This window comes from Podarcis pityusensis, assembly GCF_964106645.2.
Source record: "Podarcis pityusensis genome assembly, chromosome: 16".
Classification (NCBI taxonomy): Eukaryota; Metazoa; Chordata; class Lepidosauria; order Squamata; family Lacertidae; genus Podarcis; species Podarcis pityusensis.
This window is the reverse complement of record NC_138041.1, coordinates 10,001,776-10,022,448: the sequence shown is the minus strand read 5'-3', so window position 1 is coordinate 10,022,448 and position 20,673 is coordinate 10,001,776. Positions and strand designations below refer to the sequence as shown.

The 20,673-nt window shown below is 46.7% G+C and overlaps 1 protein-coding gene across 2 annotated transcripts in view; it reads left to right on the top strand.

Annotated features, from left to right (window-relative positions):
- The window catches only part of LOC308464954 (lysosomal acid glucosylceramidase-like), a 38,068-nt gene extending 23,047 nt beyond the window's left edge, over window positions 1-15,021 (top strand). For both annotated transcript variants that reach the window (XM_080984691.1, XM_080984692.1), the window contains exons 3-11: window positions 751-942; window positions 2,685-2,831; window positions 5,709-5,842; window positions 6,814-6,986; window positions 8,603-8,840; window positions 11,078-11,305; window positions 11,835-11,998; window positions 13,343-13,468; window positions 14,417-15,021. In XM_080984691.1, the coding sequence (XP_080840817.1) occupies window positions 751-942; window positions 2,685-2,831; window positions 5,709-5,842; window positions 6,814-6,986; window positions 8,603-8,840; window positions 11,078-11,305; window positions 11,835-11,998; window positions 13,343-13,468; window positions 14,417-14,519 (1,505 nt within the window). In that variant the 3' untranslated portion in view covers window positions 14,520-15,021. The remainder of the gene's footprint in view (window positions 1-750; window positions 943-2,684; window positions 2,832-5,708; window positions 5,843-6,813; window positions 6,987-8,602; window positions 8,841-11,077; window positions 11,306-11,834; window positions 11,999-13,342; window positions 13,469-14,416) is intronic.
- Window positions 15,022-20,673: the final 5,652 nt, after the last annotated feature.

Below are 20,673 nucleotides of genomic sequence, written 5' to 3'. Positions count from 1 at the left end.
CTAAAGACGTGCAGAGCCCCAGGGGTCAGTCACACTGTTTGGGGGTAGTGGCCCGGTATAATGTGTGTACCGTATTTTTCGCTCCATAAGACACACTTTTTTCTTCCTAAAAAGTAAGGGGGAATGTCTGTGCGTCTTATGGAGCGAATGCATGGTCCCTGGAGCCGAATTGCCCAGGGGCAAAAAGCAGATCATGCTCTTTTTTTGAAAGAGGGAAGTGAGTGTTGAAACAAAGCCGCTGATCGTTTGCCGATCGGGAGCGAGATAAGGAGGCTGCCTGGGAGGGGGGGCGGGGAGGTAAAGACAGCAAACTTGCAAGGAGAGGAGACAGGAAGACTAAAGCAATGAGGAGAGAAATTAGAAGAAAAGGAGGAGCAAAAAACTGCTCCGGCTAAGGAAAAGACACTAAGGCAAACAAGAGGGAAGGGAGCGTTGAAAGGAAGCAGCTGATCAGTAAGGGATCGGGAGGGAGATAAGGGAGGCTAGCGACAAAGGAGGCTGCCTGAGAGCGGGGAGGTAAAAGCCCATGGATCCTCAGGATTTTTACATTGGGTCACCCCAAATTCACCATCAGATCACATAGCATGACCAGTATGATATATCATTTTGGGGTTTTTTCCCATGCTGAGTCCCCTTGCAAGGGCTGCCCTGTCCTCCTTCCACATCTGTCTTTCCTGGAGGGCCTTGGAGTGAAGATGTGGGTCTTGCTCTGCCCCACCCAACAACTGACCTCTTCCTTATCCCATCCAGGTAGCCGGCCCTGCATCCCAAAGTTCTTTGGCTGGGACTCGATGGTTTGCGTCTGCAACAGCACCTATTGCGACACGCAGGACCCGGTTTCCCTTCCGCCGGCCGGCTACTTCGTCAAGTACGAAAGCAGCAAGTCCACTAGCCGGATGGAGCGCAGCGAAGGGAAATTCCAGGGGAAAACGACCACCCCAGGTACCCCTTTTTGTTTGTTTTTTTCTTTTTCTTTCTCATTTATTGCTTCACGTAAAACTTTGCTATTATGTACATAAAACTAATTACACAAATCTAGAGGGGAAAATGCCTGTTGTCTTTGTCCATGGAGTTTTCTTGGCAGGGATACTGGAGTGGCTTGCCGAGTTCCTGCTCCAGGTGGATCACATTTGGTCAAAACTCTCCATTATGACCTGTCCATCTTGGGTGGCCCTGCACAGCATAGCTCATAGCTTCTCTGAGTTATTCAAGCCCCTTCGCCACGGCAAGGCAGTGATCCATGAAGGGGTTTATGGAAGTGATGTATGGAAGTGAGAGCTGGACCATAACGAAGGCCGATCGCCGAAGAATTGATGCTTTTGAATTATGGTGCTGGAGGAGACTCTTGAGAGTCCCGTGGACTGCAAGAAGATCAAACCTTTCCATTCTGAAGGAAATCAGCCCTGAGTGCTCACTGGAAGGACAGATCCTGAAGCTGAGGCTCCAAGACTTTGGCCACCTCATGAGAAGAGAAGACTCCCTGGAAAAGACCCTGATGTTGGGAAAGATGGAGGGCACAAGGAGAAGGGAACGACAGAGGACGAGATGGTTGGACAGTGTTCTCGAAGCTAAGAACATGAGTTTGACCAAACTGTGGGAGGCAGTGGAAGACAGAAGTGCCTGGCGTGCTCTGGTCCATGGGTTCACGAAGAGTCGGACACGACTAAACGAATAAACAACAAAGAGGAGAAAATCTAAAATATTCTATCCTATCTCCCCCCCTGCATTATTAAATCTCTCTGTATAGTGATTTGACTTCCCCCAAATTAAGATGACATTGACATGAAGATGACACTGGCCCACTTTGCATACAGCCTTGAATATTTGCTTTATGAACAACAGCTGCAGTTTCACATGAACAAGCAGCATTTGTTGGAACTTCCCTTCCAAGAGAAATGAGGCTGGCTCCCTCCTTTTGGCCGGCAGGTCAAGACTTCCTTGACCCAAGAGGCTTCGGGGAAGTGACGGCTTTGCATGAAAGCGCTGGTGACTTTTTGGAGTCCTCTGGGTGTGAGAGAATCAGAGAGTTGGGATAGTTTGTAAGCTAGGGTGGGGGAATGCTATCAATAAGTCAGAAATTAAGTAGCCATAACAAAAGAAAAAGAAAAACCCTATGTAAAAATCACATGGAAAAATTTTCTGCTCTCTGGTGCCATCTGCTGTTGCATGTTTATGACGCATTCAAAGCGTTGTTTCTTGACTTATGGAGCTGAGTCCAGAGAGTAGATAGGATAGCTATCTTCAAATATCTAAAGGGCTGCCGCGTGGAAGATGAAGCAGGCTTGTTTTCTCCTGCTCAGAAGGGTAGCACTCAACCAATGACTTCAAGTTACAAGGATATTTCAAGTAAACATCAGGAAGAACTTTCTGACAGCAAGAACTGTTTGACAGTGGAGCAGTCTCCCTCGGGAGGTGATGGACTCTCCTTCCTTGGAGGTTTTCAAGCAGAGGTTAGATAGCCATCTGTCATAGATGCTTTAGTTGAGATTTCTGCATTGGACTAGATTTCCCTTGGGGTTTCCTTCCTAATCTACAATTCTATAAGCCTGGCTAAACACGAATGTTTTCCCTTGGAAAGGTAATAATGATGGCATACCAGGGAGCCAGTACTGAAAAGGCCCTGGTGGGTGTCTCACTCCTGCTGAAAGCACACCCTTCATTCCTTCTGTATTTCTGCCACTCAGCCCTGGTCCTGGTTCTGGAGGTGGCCCAGCGGTACCAAATCATCAAAGGCTTTGGGGGCTCCATCACTGACTCGGTTGGCATAAATGTCTACTCTCTGACACCAGAAACCCAGGAGAATCTGCTGCGTTCCTACTTCTCAGATGAAGGTAAGGGCTCAGGGACTGGTGGTTGGAGTGGGTTGGGGCAATCAGCACTTGGGGAGACCAGGGAAAGGGCTGGATCCATCCAGCAGTGACCAGGTCTTTGGGTCTGAGGCTACATTGTCAACAGCTAAGGATCCAGACCTGGTTCCTGGCTCTGAGCTGGGGGGATCAGAGGGGCTGCGGAGCCCAGGATGGTGGGCAGAAGTCCATTGAACCAGATTCAGCAACAATTCCCCTAGAACTAGGAACCTCATGCTTTATAGTTTTAATAAAAATCTCAAAGTGGTTTACAGCATATTAAGTAAATCAATCAATAAAACAATAGCCGGGCGATGTTTCCCCGGCCTCATGAGCAGCCTCTTCAGTAGGGCTGGTGAGGCTGGGCCTCGCCCCCTAGACCAGGTGAAAAAGACCTTGCAGGGAGTGGCCTTCACAGCCAGGCAATGTTCCTCCGGCCTCATGATCTTTAGAGGTCCCAAGCACTTCAAAGCTTTGGTGCCCTCCATATATATCTAATTCAAAATACAGATAACAATAAATTGTAGAATAGCGTATTTTTCGCTCCATAAGACGCACTTTTTTCCTCCTAAAAAGTTTGGGGAAATGTCTGTGCGTCTTATGGAGCGAATGTGTGGTCGATCGCTGGCTCCCTTTCTGGCCCTGCTCCCTTGCCCAGGCCTCCATTGTTGACTGTTCTGCAGACAGAGGCTGTTTGTTTCCCAGCGACATGTGACTGGCTGATTAGATTATCTGTCTGGAAACTGTAGAAATGGCTCCCTTTCCTTTCCTAAAGAAGTTGCAGAACTGTGAGTTGAACCCCATAAAAACCGGATTTTTTCCCTTTGCAAAGTACCGTATTTTTTGCTCTATAAGACTCACTTTTTCCCTCCTAAAAAGTAAGGGGAAATGTGTGTGCTTCTTATGGAGCGAATGCAGGGTGCGCAGCTATCCCAGAAGCCAGAACAGCAAGAGGGATTGCTGCTTTCACTGCACAGCGATCCCTCTTGCTGTTCTGGCTTCTGAGATTCAGAATATTTTTTTTATTGTTTTCCTCCTCCAAAAACTAGGTGCGTCTTGTGGTCTGATGCGTCTTGTAGAGCGAAAAATATGGTAAGCTCAACTTTGAGCTGATCCTCAAAAAAGGAGGCTGCAAAAGCCTCCCCTTTTCAAAAGCAGCTGCACAAATGTGAGCGGATCCCCCCAAAAACGGGGCTTTGCCCCTTTCCTCCTCCTCTAAAAACTAGGTGCGTCTTATGGTCAGGTGCTTCTTATGAAGCGAAAAATACAGTAGGTTTTTTTTCCCCCAAAACAAAACAGACAGTAAGATGGGGAATAATGTTTGTTTTTTTATACTTCCACTTTATTTATATTTTTTAAAAATTCTGCTTTTTCTAATTGCAAAGTCTTTGATCAGATCCTTATGTAACACATCTGCTTCTATACTTAGTAGAGACGAGGCATCCAGCTGCCTTATTGCATAGTAGTTCTGCTGGAATTTTTTGATACACTCCAGCTGAGAAAATGAACGCTCAGCCGAGCAATCTGTGACCGTTAATGTTAAAAATTAGGCAATGGGAAATTTACATGGTGCCCCCTTTCCCGTGATGCCCTAAGCATGTGCCTATTTTGCTTAATGGTTAATCCAGCCCTAGAGATCAGAGGCTCTGCATGCAGAAGGCTGAGTTCCCAACATTTCTACTTGGGTAGAAGGGCTGAGAGAGATCCTGGAAGAGTGGCTGCTGATTGGAGTAGACCAGGGAAGCTATGGTCCTCCAGACGTTATGGAACTACAACTCCCATCAGCCCTGCCCATTGGCCATGCTGGCTGGGGGTTGGTGGGAGCTGGAGTCCAGCAGCTTCCAGGAGACTCATAGTCAGTCAGTCAGTTTTATTGCACATAGCCAAAGGCTGCCGCAATGTACACAGAATCATTCAACAGTTAAAAGAAAATATACTGGATTGATACAAAAAACTTAAAACATTTATATTATCAAGACATTACCTACTCAGCTACAGAGCTATAAAAGTACCTCAATATACAAGTTAAGACATTAAATAATAAAATTTATAAGCTAAAATTATCACATGGCCACTAATATATTAAAAAATAATGTTAATTAATACAATGTGCAATTATATCCGGAGTTTGGTGATAAAGATAGAATATACAGGTGAAACTCGGGAAATTAGAATATCGTGGAAAAGTTCATTTATTTCAGTAATTCAACTTAAAAGGTGAAACTAATATATGAGATATACTCATGACATGCAAAGCGAGATATGTCAAGCCTTTATTTGTTATAATTGTGATGATCATGGCGTACAGCTGATGAAAACCCCAAATTAACAATCTCAGAAAATTAGAATATTAAACAAAATCAGCAAAACAAGGATTGCAAATAGACCAATATTGGACCTCGCTTTGCATGTCATGAGTCTTATATTAGTTTCACCTTTTAAGTTGAATTACTGAAATAAAGCTCACTGGAAGGACAGATCCTGAAGCTGAGGCTCCAATACTTTGGCCACCTCATGAGAAGAGAAGACTCCCTGGGAAAGACCCTGATGTTGGGAAAGATGAGGGCACAAGGAGAAACGGACGATAGAGGACAAGATGGTTTGATAGTGTTCTCGAAGCTACCAGCATGAGTTTGACCAAACTGTGGGAGGCAGTGGAAGACAGGAGTGCCTGGCGTGCTCTGGTCCATGGGGTCACGAAGAGTCGGACATGACTAAACGACAACAATAACTGAAATAAATGAACTTTTCCACGATGTTCTAATTTTCCGAGTTTCACCTGTAGCTTGATGCAGCACTCAGCTTGATGGATCGGTGCTCTGACTTGGTATAAGGTGGTCTTCTCTCCCTCCACACCTGCAGGAATTGAGTACAACCTGTTGCGCATGCCCATGGCAAGCTGCGACTTCTCCGTGCGCCCTTACTCTTATGCCGACTCGCCGTACGACTTTGAGCTGAAGAGCTTCAGCTTGGTTCACGAGGACATCAAACTGAAAGTGAGTGGGGCGGCCGCGGAGGTGGCGGGGGGTTGGCAGGCAGGGGGTGGCGGCTGCAGCCTTCCTCCCTTGTGGGCAGAGGCCTGTGTCGTTTATCTTGCTTAATTTATATTCTTCTTTGGCGATCCCTCGTAGCCAAGTAAGATTGTCTTCCATAAACACGGTTTTAACAGTGAGTCCGCAAGTGACTGTGGAAGCCAATTCTGGATCCACACGTCCTTCCACAGTGGGGACATAGGTTTCCGGGCGGGAGTTGATCACGGTGAGGGTTTGCCAAGCGTGCCTTCCTCTTAGCACGTTTCTCCTTTTCGTCCTGAGTTTGAGCATCTTTAAAGCCCATGATACCTTTGGTAAAGGCTGTTCTCCAATTGGAGCGCTCGCAAGCCAGTATTTCCCAGTTGTCGGTGTTTATTTAATTTATATCAGGTGCGGGGAACATCTTTGGCCTTCCAGATGTTGCTGAAATTCAACTCTTATTGTCTCTGGGCCACCCTCTCCCTGGATGACCTGCAGTGGGACTTTATTTTTCAGATACGGCGGCCAGTTGATAAAATCAATTCCCTGCTGCCTTCAGTTCAAACAAACCGGTTATGTTTAACACAGCAAAGTTTGCAATAAAAGCTTCTCAACTCAGGAAAGCCCAAGAGTCCTGTCTGGTGCCCTAAGTTTTCTGCCATTTGTTTTCATCATATGAGCTATATTATGTTTGTGAGACCCGTCGTTTCTTTCTTTCTTTGTTTTTCGCTATAACCGGTATTTGGTTTGACCAGTAGAACCTGATGATGATTATGATGATATGGCAACAACCCCAAAAATGGTTTTAAAAGGATTTGCTCTAGAATATGCAGAGACGTCCTTCCGGCCTTGAGCTGTAATCAAACGAGTTGCACCTTTTGAAGGAATAACCGGAGCTTCAGCTCCTGTTGTCTGAAATCTTCCTCACCGGTTCCTTGCTCTCTTTCTACCCACAGATCCCCCTCGTTCACCGTGCCAAGGCTATGTCTAAGAAACCCTTATCCCTTATGGCCAGCCCATGGTCCTCTCCGCTTTGGATGAAAACCAGCAATGCGTGGAAAGGGAAGGGGTCCCTCAAAGGGCAGGCGGGAGACCGGTACCACAAGGCGTGGGCCAACTATTTTGTCAGGTAAAATCGGTATTAGCGGAGGGAAGGGACCGAAGATGAGAGAGAGAGCGTGGACAGTGGCGTAGCTAGCCGCTCGGGTGCCTGGTGCGGGGATGTGTCCTGCCGCCGGTGGAAGGGCGATCCGTGACCATGCGGACAGGGCAAGCCTCTCCGCCGCCTCCACCTCAGCTATAGGGTGGCTGAGGGAGAGGCGGTAGGCAGACGCAAGTCCCACGCTGCCTTTTCAGGCAGCGCAGATCCTGCAGGCGTCTAAGCCACCACGTCACTCCTAAAAAGTTTCATGAGTCCAATTTTTTAAAAACTCATTTTGTTGCCCCCCCCTCCACTGATGACACCTGGGGCAGACCGCACCCCCCCTTCCTCCACCACTGAGCGTGGATTCATGGTGCTGGACTCTGGGAGACCAGGATTCACATCCTCACTGGGAAGGCTTGGCCCATTCGCTGAGTCTCTCAGTCTGACCGACCTTGTTGTGAGGATGGACGTACGAAGCTGCCTCGTGCTAAGCCAAAGCCCTTGGCTATCTAGTCCAGAGGCTGCCAGCCATGGCATGTGTGCGAGGGCCTTCATTGGCCAGGGGCTGTGAGCTTTCATTTAAACACACAGAGAGAGAGAGTAGTCTCTAGGCCTGGTAGAAAGAAAGAAAGAAAACAGCCACGTACTACCCATCTACGTGGACGCGGGTGGCGCTGTGGGTTAAACCACAGAGCCTAGGACTTGCTGATCAGAAAGTTGGCGCTTCGAATCCCCGCGATGGAGTGAGCTCCCGTTGCTCGGTCCCTGCTCCTGCCAACCTAGCAGTTCGAAAGCACGTCAAAGTGCAAGTAGATAAATAGGTACCACTCTGGCGGGAAGGTAAACGGCGTTTCGTGTGCTGCTCTGGTTTTGCCAGAAGTGGCTTAGTCATGCTGGCCACATGACCTGGAAAAACTGTCTGCGGACAAACGCCGGCTCCCTTGGCCTGTAGAGCGAGATGAGCGCCGCAACCCCAGAGTCAGCCACGACTGGACCTAATGGTCAGGGATCCCTTTACCTTTACCTTACCCATCTACGTAGTTTTTTTGAGTTGGGCCAGCCTGGCTGTTGCCTCCTGTCTGCAATCTTAGCCATTGTGGCTGCTAGCCATTTGCAACCTTCACCTTGAATTGGCCTAATCCTCTTTTAAAGCCATGTAGGTTGATGGCCGGTCACTGCCTGGTGTAGGAGCAAGCTCCATCATTAGCCCTGCATGAATAAGTCCTTTTTTTTTATCTGTCCTCACCTCAAACTTCCAGCTTTTAACCTTCATTGAACGTTCACAAGTTCTTCTGATAGGAAGGAGGGAGAAAAGCTTTGCTCTGCCCACTTACCCCATGCCAGGTGTAAATTTCATAAACATCTGTCTTTTCTCCAAACTAAAAGGTCCCAAACAATTGCTTCTTCCTCATTTCCGTTACCCTTTTCCCCTGAACCTTTTCCAACCCTACAGTATTGTTTCTGAAGCGACCAGAACCGAACACGGCATTCCAAAGGCAGTCGCACCACAGATTTATACCTTAGTGTCGCTGCTCAGAATCGAAGGTTTCAAGGCAGTCTCACTTAAAGCAACAGGTATATTCCCCCCGTCCCTCTGCCAGGTTCCTGGATGAATACGCCAAGCGGAATGTGACCTTCTGGGCGGTGACGGCGGAAAATGAACCTACTGCGGGGCTTCTGGAAAACTACCCCTTCCAGTGTCTGGGCTTCACAGCTGAGCAGCAGCGGGACTTTATTGCTCTGGATCTGGGTCCTGCCCTGGCAAACAGCTCCTACAAGGATATCCGGCTCATAATCCTGGATGACAACCGCATACATTTGCCTAGCTGGGCCAAAGTGGTGAGTACCGCACGGTGTTTTATTTGAAAAAAGGAGGTGCCAGTAAGCTCCCTCCCCCATAGCTGTCAACTTACGGATTTGAAAATAAGGGACCAGCAGCCTCAAAAATAAGGGATCAGCAGGCAAAATAAGGGATTTCCCCAGCACAGGTATGTTCAACTTCTGAGCCCCTCCGAGCCAAAGGCAGAAAGCCCAGCCAGCAGCCAAACGAAGCCTTAAGCGGTGGTTCCCACAGCGCAGCAACCCGGCAAAGGGGATGCAGCAAGGAAAACCACCATCACCTCTCCGCTGGGAAGCGCTGAGCAAAGGCGAGTCCCCAGGCAATGCGGCCGATTTGATCAGCACAAGGCATGCAAGCTCCACCCCCCAGTCGTTCTTAGACTCCTTATTGCGTGAGCAACGCAGCCAAGCAACACAGTTGGAGCCTTTCTCCTCCCTGGCCGGCAGGGAGGGAGAGGGGCTGCTTCCTTTGAAACCCGGAAAATTTAAGGGACATCATCAATAAGGGACAGCAGCGGGACATGGCGCTGGGATAAGGGACTGTCCCGCTATATAAGGGACGCTTGACAGCTATGCCCTCCCCTGCCTGTCCCCCCCCCCCCGCCACTGCTGCTTTCGGCCCACTGGAGGTGTTTTGGTGTGAAAGTAGCACTGCTAGAGCTGAAGGACTTGATCTCCTTCCTCAGGGCCTGTAAGACAGAGCTATTCCACCTGGCCTTCAATTTGAATTAGCCTGATTCTCTGTTACGTTTCCCCTTTCCTTTTTTTATGAAGATACCCTTCTGGGACCCCACATTTATACTCTTCCCTGGTCTCCTTGCTGGCCCTAGTAGGACAAACTTGGCCAGTTAGCCCTGGTGATCATTTGATGTTTTCTGACTGGGTCACACCCCCCCCCCGCAAAAAAATGACCCTGAATTTTTGAATTTTATTGACATTGATACTGCATTATGTGTTTTTATGTTGTTTTTAAGTCGCATTTTAATCATTGTTTTATATTTGCTGTTAGCCGCCCTGAGCCCGGTTTTTAAAGTATAAATATAATAATATTATTATTATTATTATTATTATTATTATTATTATTATTAATAGTTGTTGTTGTTTTCCCTTATTGCCTTGCCGTGTGAGCCGCTCTAGCCGGGCTACTTTGTTGTAGACCTGCATTGGTGGATCACACCAAAGCGCCACCTTGTAGTAGAGGAGAACAGCTTTGCTCGACCACAAAGCAGCACGGTTAGAGCGGCCGGCACGTCAAGCAAAGGAAGAAAAATAAGAGCCAGCTGCTCTAGCCGTGCCACTTTGTGGTAGAGCAAAGCAGTCCTCCTCTACCACAATGTGGCGGGGCTAGAGCGGCGCACACGTTAAGGAAAGGGGAAAAAAAGATATGTACCGTATTGGCCTGAATATAAGCCACGTTTTCCCCACCCTTCCTCCCAAATTCTGACTGTGAAAAGTTAAAGTGTGGCTTATATTCGCAACCTTATGTTGTCAGCAAAGCTCCCCCAGGAAGCAGCCTGGGTATTATTTTCTTTTTCTTTTCTCCCCTTCAATTTTGAAGGTGCAGCTTATTTGTGGGTGCGGCTTATATTTGGGCCAATACGGTACTTGAACATGTTTTTGAATGTGATTCCCCCCTGCGTAATAATAATAATAATAATAATAATAATAATAATAATAATGTGTATGTTTTTACAGCGGTGCCTCGCAAGACGAAATTAATTCGTTCCGCGAGTTTTTTCGTCTTGCGGTTTTTTTCGTCTTGCGAAGCACGGTGTCGGGAAAGTTTTGGAAAAGCTTCAAAAATCACCAAAGTCTTCAAAAACCTCAAAAAAAGCTACCACACCGCGTGCTATGAGTTGCTCCTCGCAACTGTATTAACGGTTTTAAGAAAAAGGAAACAAACTTGCAAGACGTTTCCGTCTTGCGAAGCAAGCCCATAGGGAAAATCGTCTTGCGAAGCAACTCAAAAAACCAAAAACCCTTTCGTTTTGCGAGTTTTCCGTCTTGCGAGGTACCACTGTAAATGATTCTTCCACCTGCAGGTTTTTTGTTTTTTTGAATTAATATGCCCCCCTTCTTCCCCTACAGAGGTTGGCAGTAATCAGAGGTGCCAACGAAAATTGCGGGTTGCCGGACGTGACGTCCTGACGTTGCTGTTCCGTTTCTTTCTCTGTCCGTGTGAATTTCTTCCCCCAGGCTCGATGATCAACTGACGCTTCCTTCTCTTCTTCTGCTAGGTGCTGAGCGGAGACAGCCCGGCTCACCGTTACGTCCACGGCATTGGCGTCCACTGGTACCTGGACTTCATTGCCCCCATCGCCAGCACAGTAGGAATCACCCAACAGCTCTTCCCGGATTACTTCATTATCTCCACCGAAGCCTGCGCCGGGTCACACTTTTGGGAGAGGGACGTGGTCCTCGGCTCCTGGGATCGGGGGAACCAGTACAGCCGCAACATCTTGGCGGTAGGACCTGTGGTGGCCGGGGTGGGGGGGTGGTTTGGGCCGCCCTGGCTCCTTCTCTCCTCTCCCCTCCAGTTAGCAGCGCGCGAGACTCTTGATCTCAGGGTTGTGAGTTCGAGCCTCACATGGGGCAAAAGATTCCTGCATTGCAGGGGTTTGGATTAGATAATAATAGTAATAATAATAATAATAATAAATTTTATTTATATCCCGCCCTCCCCAGCTGAAGCCGGGCTCAGGGCGGCTAACAACAATAAAAAAACAACATTCTAAAATCATTTCATTATAAAATTAATTCTAATCAAATTGATGGCAACCATTGGGCTAGAGTTCTGTGAAGATTACCAAAGGAGGGGGCCAGACTGTGCCTTGGCCAAAGGCCTGGTGGAACGGCTTTGTCTTGCAGGCCCTGCGGAAAGATGTCAAGTCCTGCAGGGCCCTAGTCTCTTGTGACAGAGCGTTCCACCAGATCAGAGCCACAGATGACCCTTCTGACTCTTTGCAGTTAAAACCTAGCAGCTTCTCCTTACAGAACCTTAACCAACACGTCACGGGCTGGATCGACTGGAACCTGGCCTTGGATCTGGAAGGCGGACCCAACTGGGTCAAGAACTTTGTGGACAGCCCCATCATCGTGGATGCGGGCAACGATATTTTCTATAAGCAGCCGATGTTCTACCACATGGGTCACTTCAGGTGAGATGATGATGCCTGGAGCTGGCGTGTTTGCTGCCCCTGTGGTGTACTGGTTAGAGGCCTGGCCTGGGTCCTGGGTTCAAATCACCCAACCAGCGCTTACTGGATTACCTATCAGACTATCATTCTTATACGAAATCACGTTCAGGCTTTGAGATAGGAGCAACGGAAGAACGTAGAGAATGGACTTTGGGAGCTTAGAAAATAAATATAGATGTGTTTGCAGCTACTAAGGGGGTATAATAAAAAATTACCAGGGAAGGGGCGACAGGAAGTCAAGAAGAAAATGTGTAACAACAACAAAATGATACCGTATTGGCTCGATTACAAGCCGCACCCGCAAATAAGCCGCGTCTTTAAAATTTAAGGGCGGGGGGAGAGAAAAAAGACAGTACCTGAATTTAAGCTGCTCCCTTAAAATTGGAGAGGAAAAGAAAAGAAAATTAAATTCAGGGAATAAAATAGTGGTTTTATTTTACCATATGCCATATATCTAGTACAGTGGTACCTCGGGTTACATATGCTTCAGGTTACATACGCTTCAGGTTACAGACTCCGCTAACCCAGAAATAGTGCTTCAGATTAAGAACTTTGCTTCAGGATGAGAACAGAAATCGTGCTCCGGTGGCGTGGCAGCGGGAGGCCCCATTAGCTAAAGTGGTGCTTCAGGTTAAGAACAGTTTCAGGTTACGTACGGACCTCCGGAACGAATTAAGTACTTAACCCGAGGTACCACTGTATTTGGAAAACAGTAGCTAAAATCACAAATTGCTATTCCGCAGGCACTCACACCTGCAAACGGCAAATGTAGAAGAGAATCCTACGGGTTCTAGAGAGGACCCACCAGTGGGTTAAACACCTGTTCGTAGCACCGTAAATGCAAATAAAAAATCAATACTGCACTGTAAAATACGGGGAAAGTGATGGATGACATTAGAATTAATTGCACAACAGTCTCAAGCCCACAAATTGGCAATAAAACATTTCTTTGTTCCGTATTACTTTATGTCTGTTTTAGCAGCCATATCGTAAAAGCCAATTTTGGTAAGGTTGCGAATTTAAGCAACACTTTAAATTTTCACGGTCGGAATTTTTTTGGGGGGAAAGTGCAGCTTATATTCGGGCCAAGACGGTATGTATGATTGGAATTATGAATTATTACATAATCTGGAAGGTTTAATAAAAGATTTAATAAAAAAATCATTACCAAAATAATAATAATAATAAACCCCCAACGCTTACCACAAGGCCAGGTTTTCCTGGTCTTCCTCTGATGAGGAACTCCCTGGCTGAGACCTGGCACTTATCAGACTCTCTGTTTCCTCTCTCTTTCTCTCTGCACAGCAAATTTATTCCAGAAGGCTCCCAGCGCATTGGGCTGAGCGTGGTGCAAAAAGGCTTCGGATGTAGCCTGGAGCACGTGGCTGTACTTCGCCCCGACGGAGCTGCCGTGGTCGTTGTTCTTAACCGGTGAGTGTTGGGCACTTGGGTCGAAGGCACAGGGCAGATCTTGCAAGCAGGGAACTGAGAGAGGGAGAGAAGCCAGTGGCAAGCAGAGTACAGTCATACCTCGGGTTACAGCCGCTTCAGGTTGCGTTTTTTCAGGTTGCGGACCGTCGAAACCTGGAAATACCGGAATGGGTTACTTCCTGGTTTCGGCAGTCGTGCATGCGCAGAAGCGATAAATCACACTTTGCGCATGCGCAGAAGTGCCGAATCACAACCCAGTCGTGCACAGATGCAGGTTGCGAACGCTGTGGGTTGCGAAAATGCAACCCACACGGATCACTTTTGCAACCCGAGCGTCCACTATAAAAGCGAAGAGAGAAACGGCACAGTGGTGTAGCAGTCTGGCACCGCAGGGGAGTCTAGCCTGATAGGTGCGCTGTTCAGAAAGCACAGTTGACCATATCATGTCAATCCAACCTTTTTTAAAAAGATAGGTCAGCCTTATTCTTCCAGAGCAGTCTTGTTTTTCAGCACGTGCTACTAATGAGCACTCATTCTGATCTGTATGCAGGGAGAAGAAACGTAATCAAAGTTACAAAACATAGGAGCAGTACAGAGACTGTTTCCCCCCTGCCCCCCCCAAAATAGAGATTAGATAATTTAGAAAAGTAAAAACATTTTTTAAAAAACCAGTCAAATCCTCTTAAGCTAATTTCAAGGCTTCTGAGAGCAGTCTGTTTCAGCCATGAAATGTTCGGGGGAATGTGTTGTTGTTGTTTTTAAAAAAAATACTCCTCAATGTTAATAATGAGAGGGAGGGAGACCCATCTCACCAGGGAGATCCCACATAGAGGGAGCCACCACCTAGAAAGCCCTGTCATTGTTCAATACCAACCCATGCAGTCCTGCTACCAAGTATTGTTTATTCCTCCTCTCACGTTCTTAATTTGCTTCCTTCCCCCTACTCAGCTCCGGGTTCAATGTCCCCTTTGCCATTTCCGACCTGAATGGCCTTATTCTGACTGAGATCCCCGCCAACTCCATCCAGACTTATCTGTGGAAGCGCCAGTGAGCCCAGCGCTCAGGATTTCACCCCACACACTCGGAAAACTGTGAGCTTCTTCAGCACTATGCACAATGATACCCAGGCCTGGTTTGAGGCCTGCCTCGCTTCCTCTCAGATCCAAGTGGGCCTTACTTGGTGGATCTACTACTGACCGGGCCTGGCTTGGGATCTACCTCATGAACTTGCACTTAAAGCGGATTGAAGTGGCGACGCTTTTGTTTCTGCCGCACATTTGAAATGAGCCAGACTGCAGGGAGACCTGAAGGAAACGACCGGAAATTTGTTCTCTTGCTCAGCGCAAGAAGGGAAACCACTCTGAGCATGAGAGCACCCAGATTGAATGAAATGAAATGAAATAAAATGAAGAAGGCCCTGCTGGATGGGTGCCCAGATTTGAAAGGGGAACAACGTGTTCTCTTTGCCTGCTACTTAGGAGCCTGTTGTTGTTGTTGTTATGTGTGATTCTTTTTCTCGTCGGACTTCTGGCATTAAAAGAGATCCCACTTGGCCACGTTGCCTGCTCTCTGTGTTTCCTCCTCATATCGGCAAGAGCTGTGTGGCTCCTCCACACACGCACCCTCAGGTGTACCTATATCCTCGGGGATCCCCCAATTAGACTCATTGGAAGGGATCCTGAGGGACATCTAGTCCAACCCCGCCCTATTGCGACACACGGTCCCCCATCCAATTGGAAACCAGACCAGACCCTGCTTAGCTTTGAAAATGTGCTCGCAGTTTTAGCGCTGCACCACTTTGGGTCTCTTTTAACCTCTGTGGGTACTTCCAGGCATTAGTTCAGCAGCACTCAGCCATTGCTGTTCTGCTTCGACCACAAGTGGAACGGCAACTCTGCTTTCGGGTTTCTGAAATCCCAGGTTAAGTTTCTGGTCACTTCCACACCCGTGCATTAAAGCACAACACTCCCCACCCCACCCCCTTTCTGTGAGGGGGGGAAAACTACAACTCCCAGGATTCTTTCCATGGCTATAAATGTGCTTTAAATATATGGTGAGGATGTGCCCCAGCCTTTTCCTCAGACCCCAACGTTGACATAAGGGGGCATGATTTTCACTGGGACCATATGCGGCCTAGGACCCACGTACCTACGGGGCCGCCTCTCCTGGTATGCCCCACGGAGGACCTTAAGGTCCACAAACGACAACATTTTGGAGGTCCCAAGTCGCAAGGTGGTTAGATTGCTCTCAACTAGGGCCAGGGCCTTTTCAGCACTGGCCCCGACTTGGTGGAATGCTCTGTCACAAGAGACGAGGGCCCTGCGGGACTTGACATCTTTCCACAGGGCCTGCAAGACAGAGCTGTTCTGCCTGGCCTTTGGTTTGGACTCAGTCTGACCCTTATGTTTCCCTCCCCTTATGGTTTTGATCTATGGGCTACTACTAAAATGAGGCTACATTTAAAATTGCATTTTAATTTGTATTTTAAATTGTTTTTTCCCCCTATTATGCTTTTACTGTAATTTTACCGGTGTTAGCCGCCCTGAGCCCGGCTCTGGCCAGGGAGGGTGGGGTATAAGTAAATATTATTATTATTATTATTATTATTATTGGTGGGCGTGTTTAAGGTGGAAGGTGGTGGACTCTCTTTATTTGATGGCTTTAAGCAGAGGTCGGATGGCCAACTGTCAGGGCTTCTTCAGCTGTGATTTGTGCATTGCAGGGGGTTGGACTAGATGACCCTTGGGTTCCCATCCACGCCTATGATTCTATGAAATACTTCTCCTCACTTGGTGAACTCTCAGTCATTATTCCTGCCCCTCGACTGCAGTTTAGAGGGGGTGGCGCTGTGGTCTAAACCACTCAGCCTCTTGGGGTTGCTGACCAGAAGGTTGGCGGTTCGAATCCCTGCAACAGGGTGAGCTCCCGTTGCTTAGTCCCTGCTCCTGCCAACCTAGCAGTTTGAAAGCATGCCAGTGCAAGTAGAAAAATAGGTACTGCTCCGGCGGGAAGGTAAACGGCATTTCCGTGCGCTGCTCTGGTTCGCCAGAAGTGGCTTAGTCATGCTGGCCACATGTTCCGGAAAAACTGTCTGCGGACAAACGCCGGCTCCCTCGGCCTGTAAAGCGAGATGAGCGCCGCAACCCCAGAGTCGTTCATGACTGGACTTAACCGTCCTTTACCTTTAAGAGAAGAAATGGATATAACGACAATGCTGTTTTGGAAGGGGTTAAAGTCACAGAGTAATAATAAAAAATAATAATATGATCAAAGTATGACTCCACAATAATTGCCCAGTGTGGAAGCAGTCTCCCTCATCTTTGCAAAATATAAAAATTGCCTAGTTTACTCACTAAGTGGGGCTGGAATTTGTCATAGTGCTGGGAGTTTTTCTCTCTGTACCTGTCTTGCTGGATAGAGACAATTAAGTCTTGATTTACTTCTGGACAGACATGTACAGTGGTACCTCGGGTTAAGAACTTAATTCATTCTGGAGGTCCGTTCTTAACCTGAAACTGTTCTTAACCTGAGGTACCACTTTAGCTAATGGGGCCTCCCACTGGTGCTGCGCTGCCACCACACGATTTCTGTTCTCATCTTGAAGCAAAGTTCTTAACCCGAGGTACTATTTCTGGGTTAGTGGAGTCTGTAACCTGAAGTGTCTGTAACCCGAGGTACCACTGTACTCTAAGCCTTTCATGACATCCCACATTTCCATCTCTCATTTTGCATCTTTGGCCTGCATTAAAAAACAAACAAACAAAACATTCAAACCTCGGTTTTCAAACGTCTCGGCTGCCAAACGTTTTGGAAGCCAAATGCCGAAAACCCGGAAGTGAATGCTTACTTTTTTACTTTTTTGTTTTTATTTTACAACAAGAGAACTTGACAGGCATTACTTTAATCAGGATGTAGCATTTAACCAGTTCATCACCAGAAAATAAAAGAACAAATGCACATGTATTTGTTTAAAAGAAGTGAATGCTTACGTTTTCGAATGCACCTTGGAAGTCGAATGGCTTCTAAGGCACGTTTTTCATTATTTTTCCATTCACTTTGCAGCTAGCCCTTTGATCCTCAGTTTTCGAGCGTTTCGGAAGTCAAACGGACTTCTAGAACGGATTACATTCGAAAACCAAGGTTCCACTGTACTCTGTAATTTTAATTAGTTCGATTTTCTTCTGGTTCTGCTCATTGGAAGGAGGCGTGCAGACACCCTTCTGAGATTACAGCAAGCATTGCCCCCAAACCTTTAAGCAGTGTTTTTTTTCTGGGGGGACACAGGGGTACGCATACCCTAAAGGTTGTGTGAATCTTTGTACTTTTGTCCATTTACTGTATTTATCTTTCCTGATTTGAACTATAAAATGGTGGTTTTCTTGAGTCAAAACGAGAGTACCCCTAAACATTTTTTCAAAGAAAAAAAGCACTGCCTTTTAAGCATTCCATCGCAACCATAATGACTAGAAACTTTTTTTAAAAGAAAGAAAGAAAAGCAACCCGACTTCTCCACCAATAGCACATTTTGTGTCTTTGCACCCATGGAATTGTGATGTACACACAGCTAAACCGACTAAAACTCAGCTATTTCCTGATCAGCTGTGATGTCATGGAATTTTCACAAACACTGAAACTGCTGCACTGAGGAAGTTTTGTTTGTTTACTTCCTAATAATATTCACATTGGCTGGGCGATGAAGGAAAATTATCTCCAGTTTCCTCCCTGCCCATCAGGCAGGAATGCGGAACAGAGGGGAAACTGGCCAGGAAGTCAAACCCAGGTGAATTGCACTGCACTGTAGTTTTGGAACACACAGCTGTAATCTCTTACCCAGCCCTATTTTAATACATCACATATGACGCATATGCAGTGAGACCGCCACTTCCCCTCGCTTTTCCTATGCAATCAGCAACCTTATGCAGGCGGACAACAAACAAACTGAGAAAACGTGGTGGGAATTAAAATAATGACGTGGTAGGAAAACAACAGAAGGTTGCCAGAGAGTGGGGAAACCACAGTTGGCTATCCCATCCACCATTACACTCGCCCTGGGAGACTGTTCAGGCTTCGTCGGAGAGCTGAAGCCAGAGCTTTAAAGTTGCAGAGTTTAAAACTGCACTGGAAACCATAGCCCAGGGGTCAGCAAACTTTTTCAGCAGGGAGCCGGTCCACTGTCCCTCAGACCTTGTGGGGGGCCGGACTATATTTTGAAAAATATATATGAACGAATTCCTATGCCCCACAAATAACCCAGAGATGCATTTTAAATAAAAGCACACATTCTACTCACGGAAAAACACACTTGATTCCCGGACCATCCGCTGGCCGGATTTAGAAGGCGATTGGGCTGGATCCAGCCCCCGGGCCTTAGTTTGCCTACCAATGCCATAGCCTGTGAGTACTCAGTGTGTCAGGATTTGGATGTGGGAAGCTAGTTTCAAAATACAGTGGTGCCTCGCAAGACGAAATTAATTCGTTCCGTGAGTTTTTTCGTCTAGCGAATTTTTCGTCTTGCGAAGCACGAAATCCCATAGGAATGCATTGAAATTCAATTAATGCGTTCCTATGGTCAAAAAAAGTCCAAACAAAGCCAAATTTGGTACAACAAGAGTTTATTAAGTGCTCTTTAAAGTCACACATACTGTAAAGAGCATTTCAAAAATTGAAGGAACAATAAATTAAGTTTCTAAACATGACAGAAAAACATTTAAAAATCAACAAAGTGTACAGTACATTTTCTAAGACTCTGGGGGACAACTCGAAGAAGGTTCCTCTTCCACTCTTTGCTTCTTGCTGAAGAACCCCCTCCTCAACTGTTCCCCCAGCCACCCACCACACAGAAATTCAAATCCAGAATTTTTTTAAAAAAACAGCAGAGTGGCCCAATGGTCACAGAAAATCATAAAAATTCAGAAAAAAACCACACAAGCTTCCAGATTCTTGCAAACCCCTCCTCGACTGTTCCCCCAGCCACCCACCACACAGAAATTCAAACCCAGAATTTTTTTTTTAAAAAACAGCAGAGTGGCCCAATTGTCACAGAAAATCATAAAAATGCAAAAAAAAAAAAACCCCACACAAGCTTCCAGATTCTTGCAAACCCCTCCCCAACACCAAGTCCTTGAATTCCAAACACCCCAACCCAAAATCCAAAAACCCCCAAAAAAGTTTTAAAAGTTTAACTTACCAAATGGCTGCAAAAGAAGTTTTGGGAAAGCTTCAAAAATCACCAAAGTCTTCAAAAACCTCAAAAAAGGCTACCACACCGCATGCTATAAGTTGCTCCTCGAAGTCAAGTCGCAACTGCACCTCTTCAAGCAATGCACCCTGTATTACTGTAACGGTTTTAAGAAAAAGGAAACAAACTTGCAAGACGTTTTCGTCTTGCGAAGCAAGCCCATAGGGAAATTCGTCTTGCGAAGCAGCTCAAAAAACGCAAAACCCTTTCGTCTAGCGAGTTTTTCGTCTTGCGAGGCATTCGTATTGCGGGGCACCACTGTACACAGCAATTTTCTGAGTCATCCAACAGTCATAAGTATATAGAGTGTCAAGTTGTGCTGTTGGCAACTGCAGTGAGAATCTCAGTTTGAAAAGCTGACTCATTGATTTGATCAAGCTACATCTGAGGGCACAAGATTTGAGGGCACAAGAAGAAGGGGACGACAGAGGACAAGATGGTTGGACAGCGTTCTCGAAGCTACAAACATGAGTCTGACCAAACTGCGGAAGGCAGTGGAAGACAGGAGTGCCTGGCGTGCTCTGGTCCATGGGGTCACGAAGAGTCGGACATGACTAAACGACTAAACAACAACAACATCTTAAAGAGTAAAACCCAGGAGGTTTTAAGGTTCATTTTAATTTTGATTGCATTTTAAACAGAGAGTATGTTTATGCATGGTTCTATGTCTGTGCTAATAGGCATTCTGCCCTATTTGCAATGGCCTCTGGCTACAAGCAACAAATGTTTACCGGGTAGCAAATGATTCATGCAGCCTCACAGCCTCTCAGCCTAGTCGACCTCACAGCCTTGTTGTGACTATAAAACTGAACAAGTCTCATAGAGCAAATAAATATTAAATGTCCAGCTGCCTGAATTCTACTATGCGGGGACTTCAACGCCTGCATTGGGGATGGCTCAGAAGGAAGCCTAACATCACAAGGAATAGATCTGAATGACATTTTCCACTTTACTCGCACTTCCATGG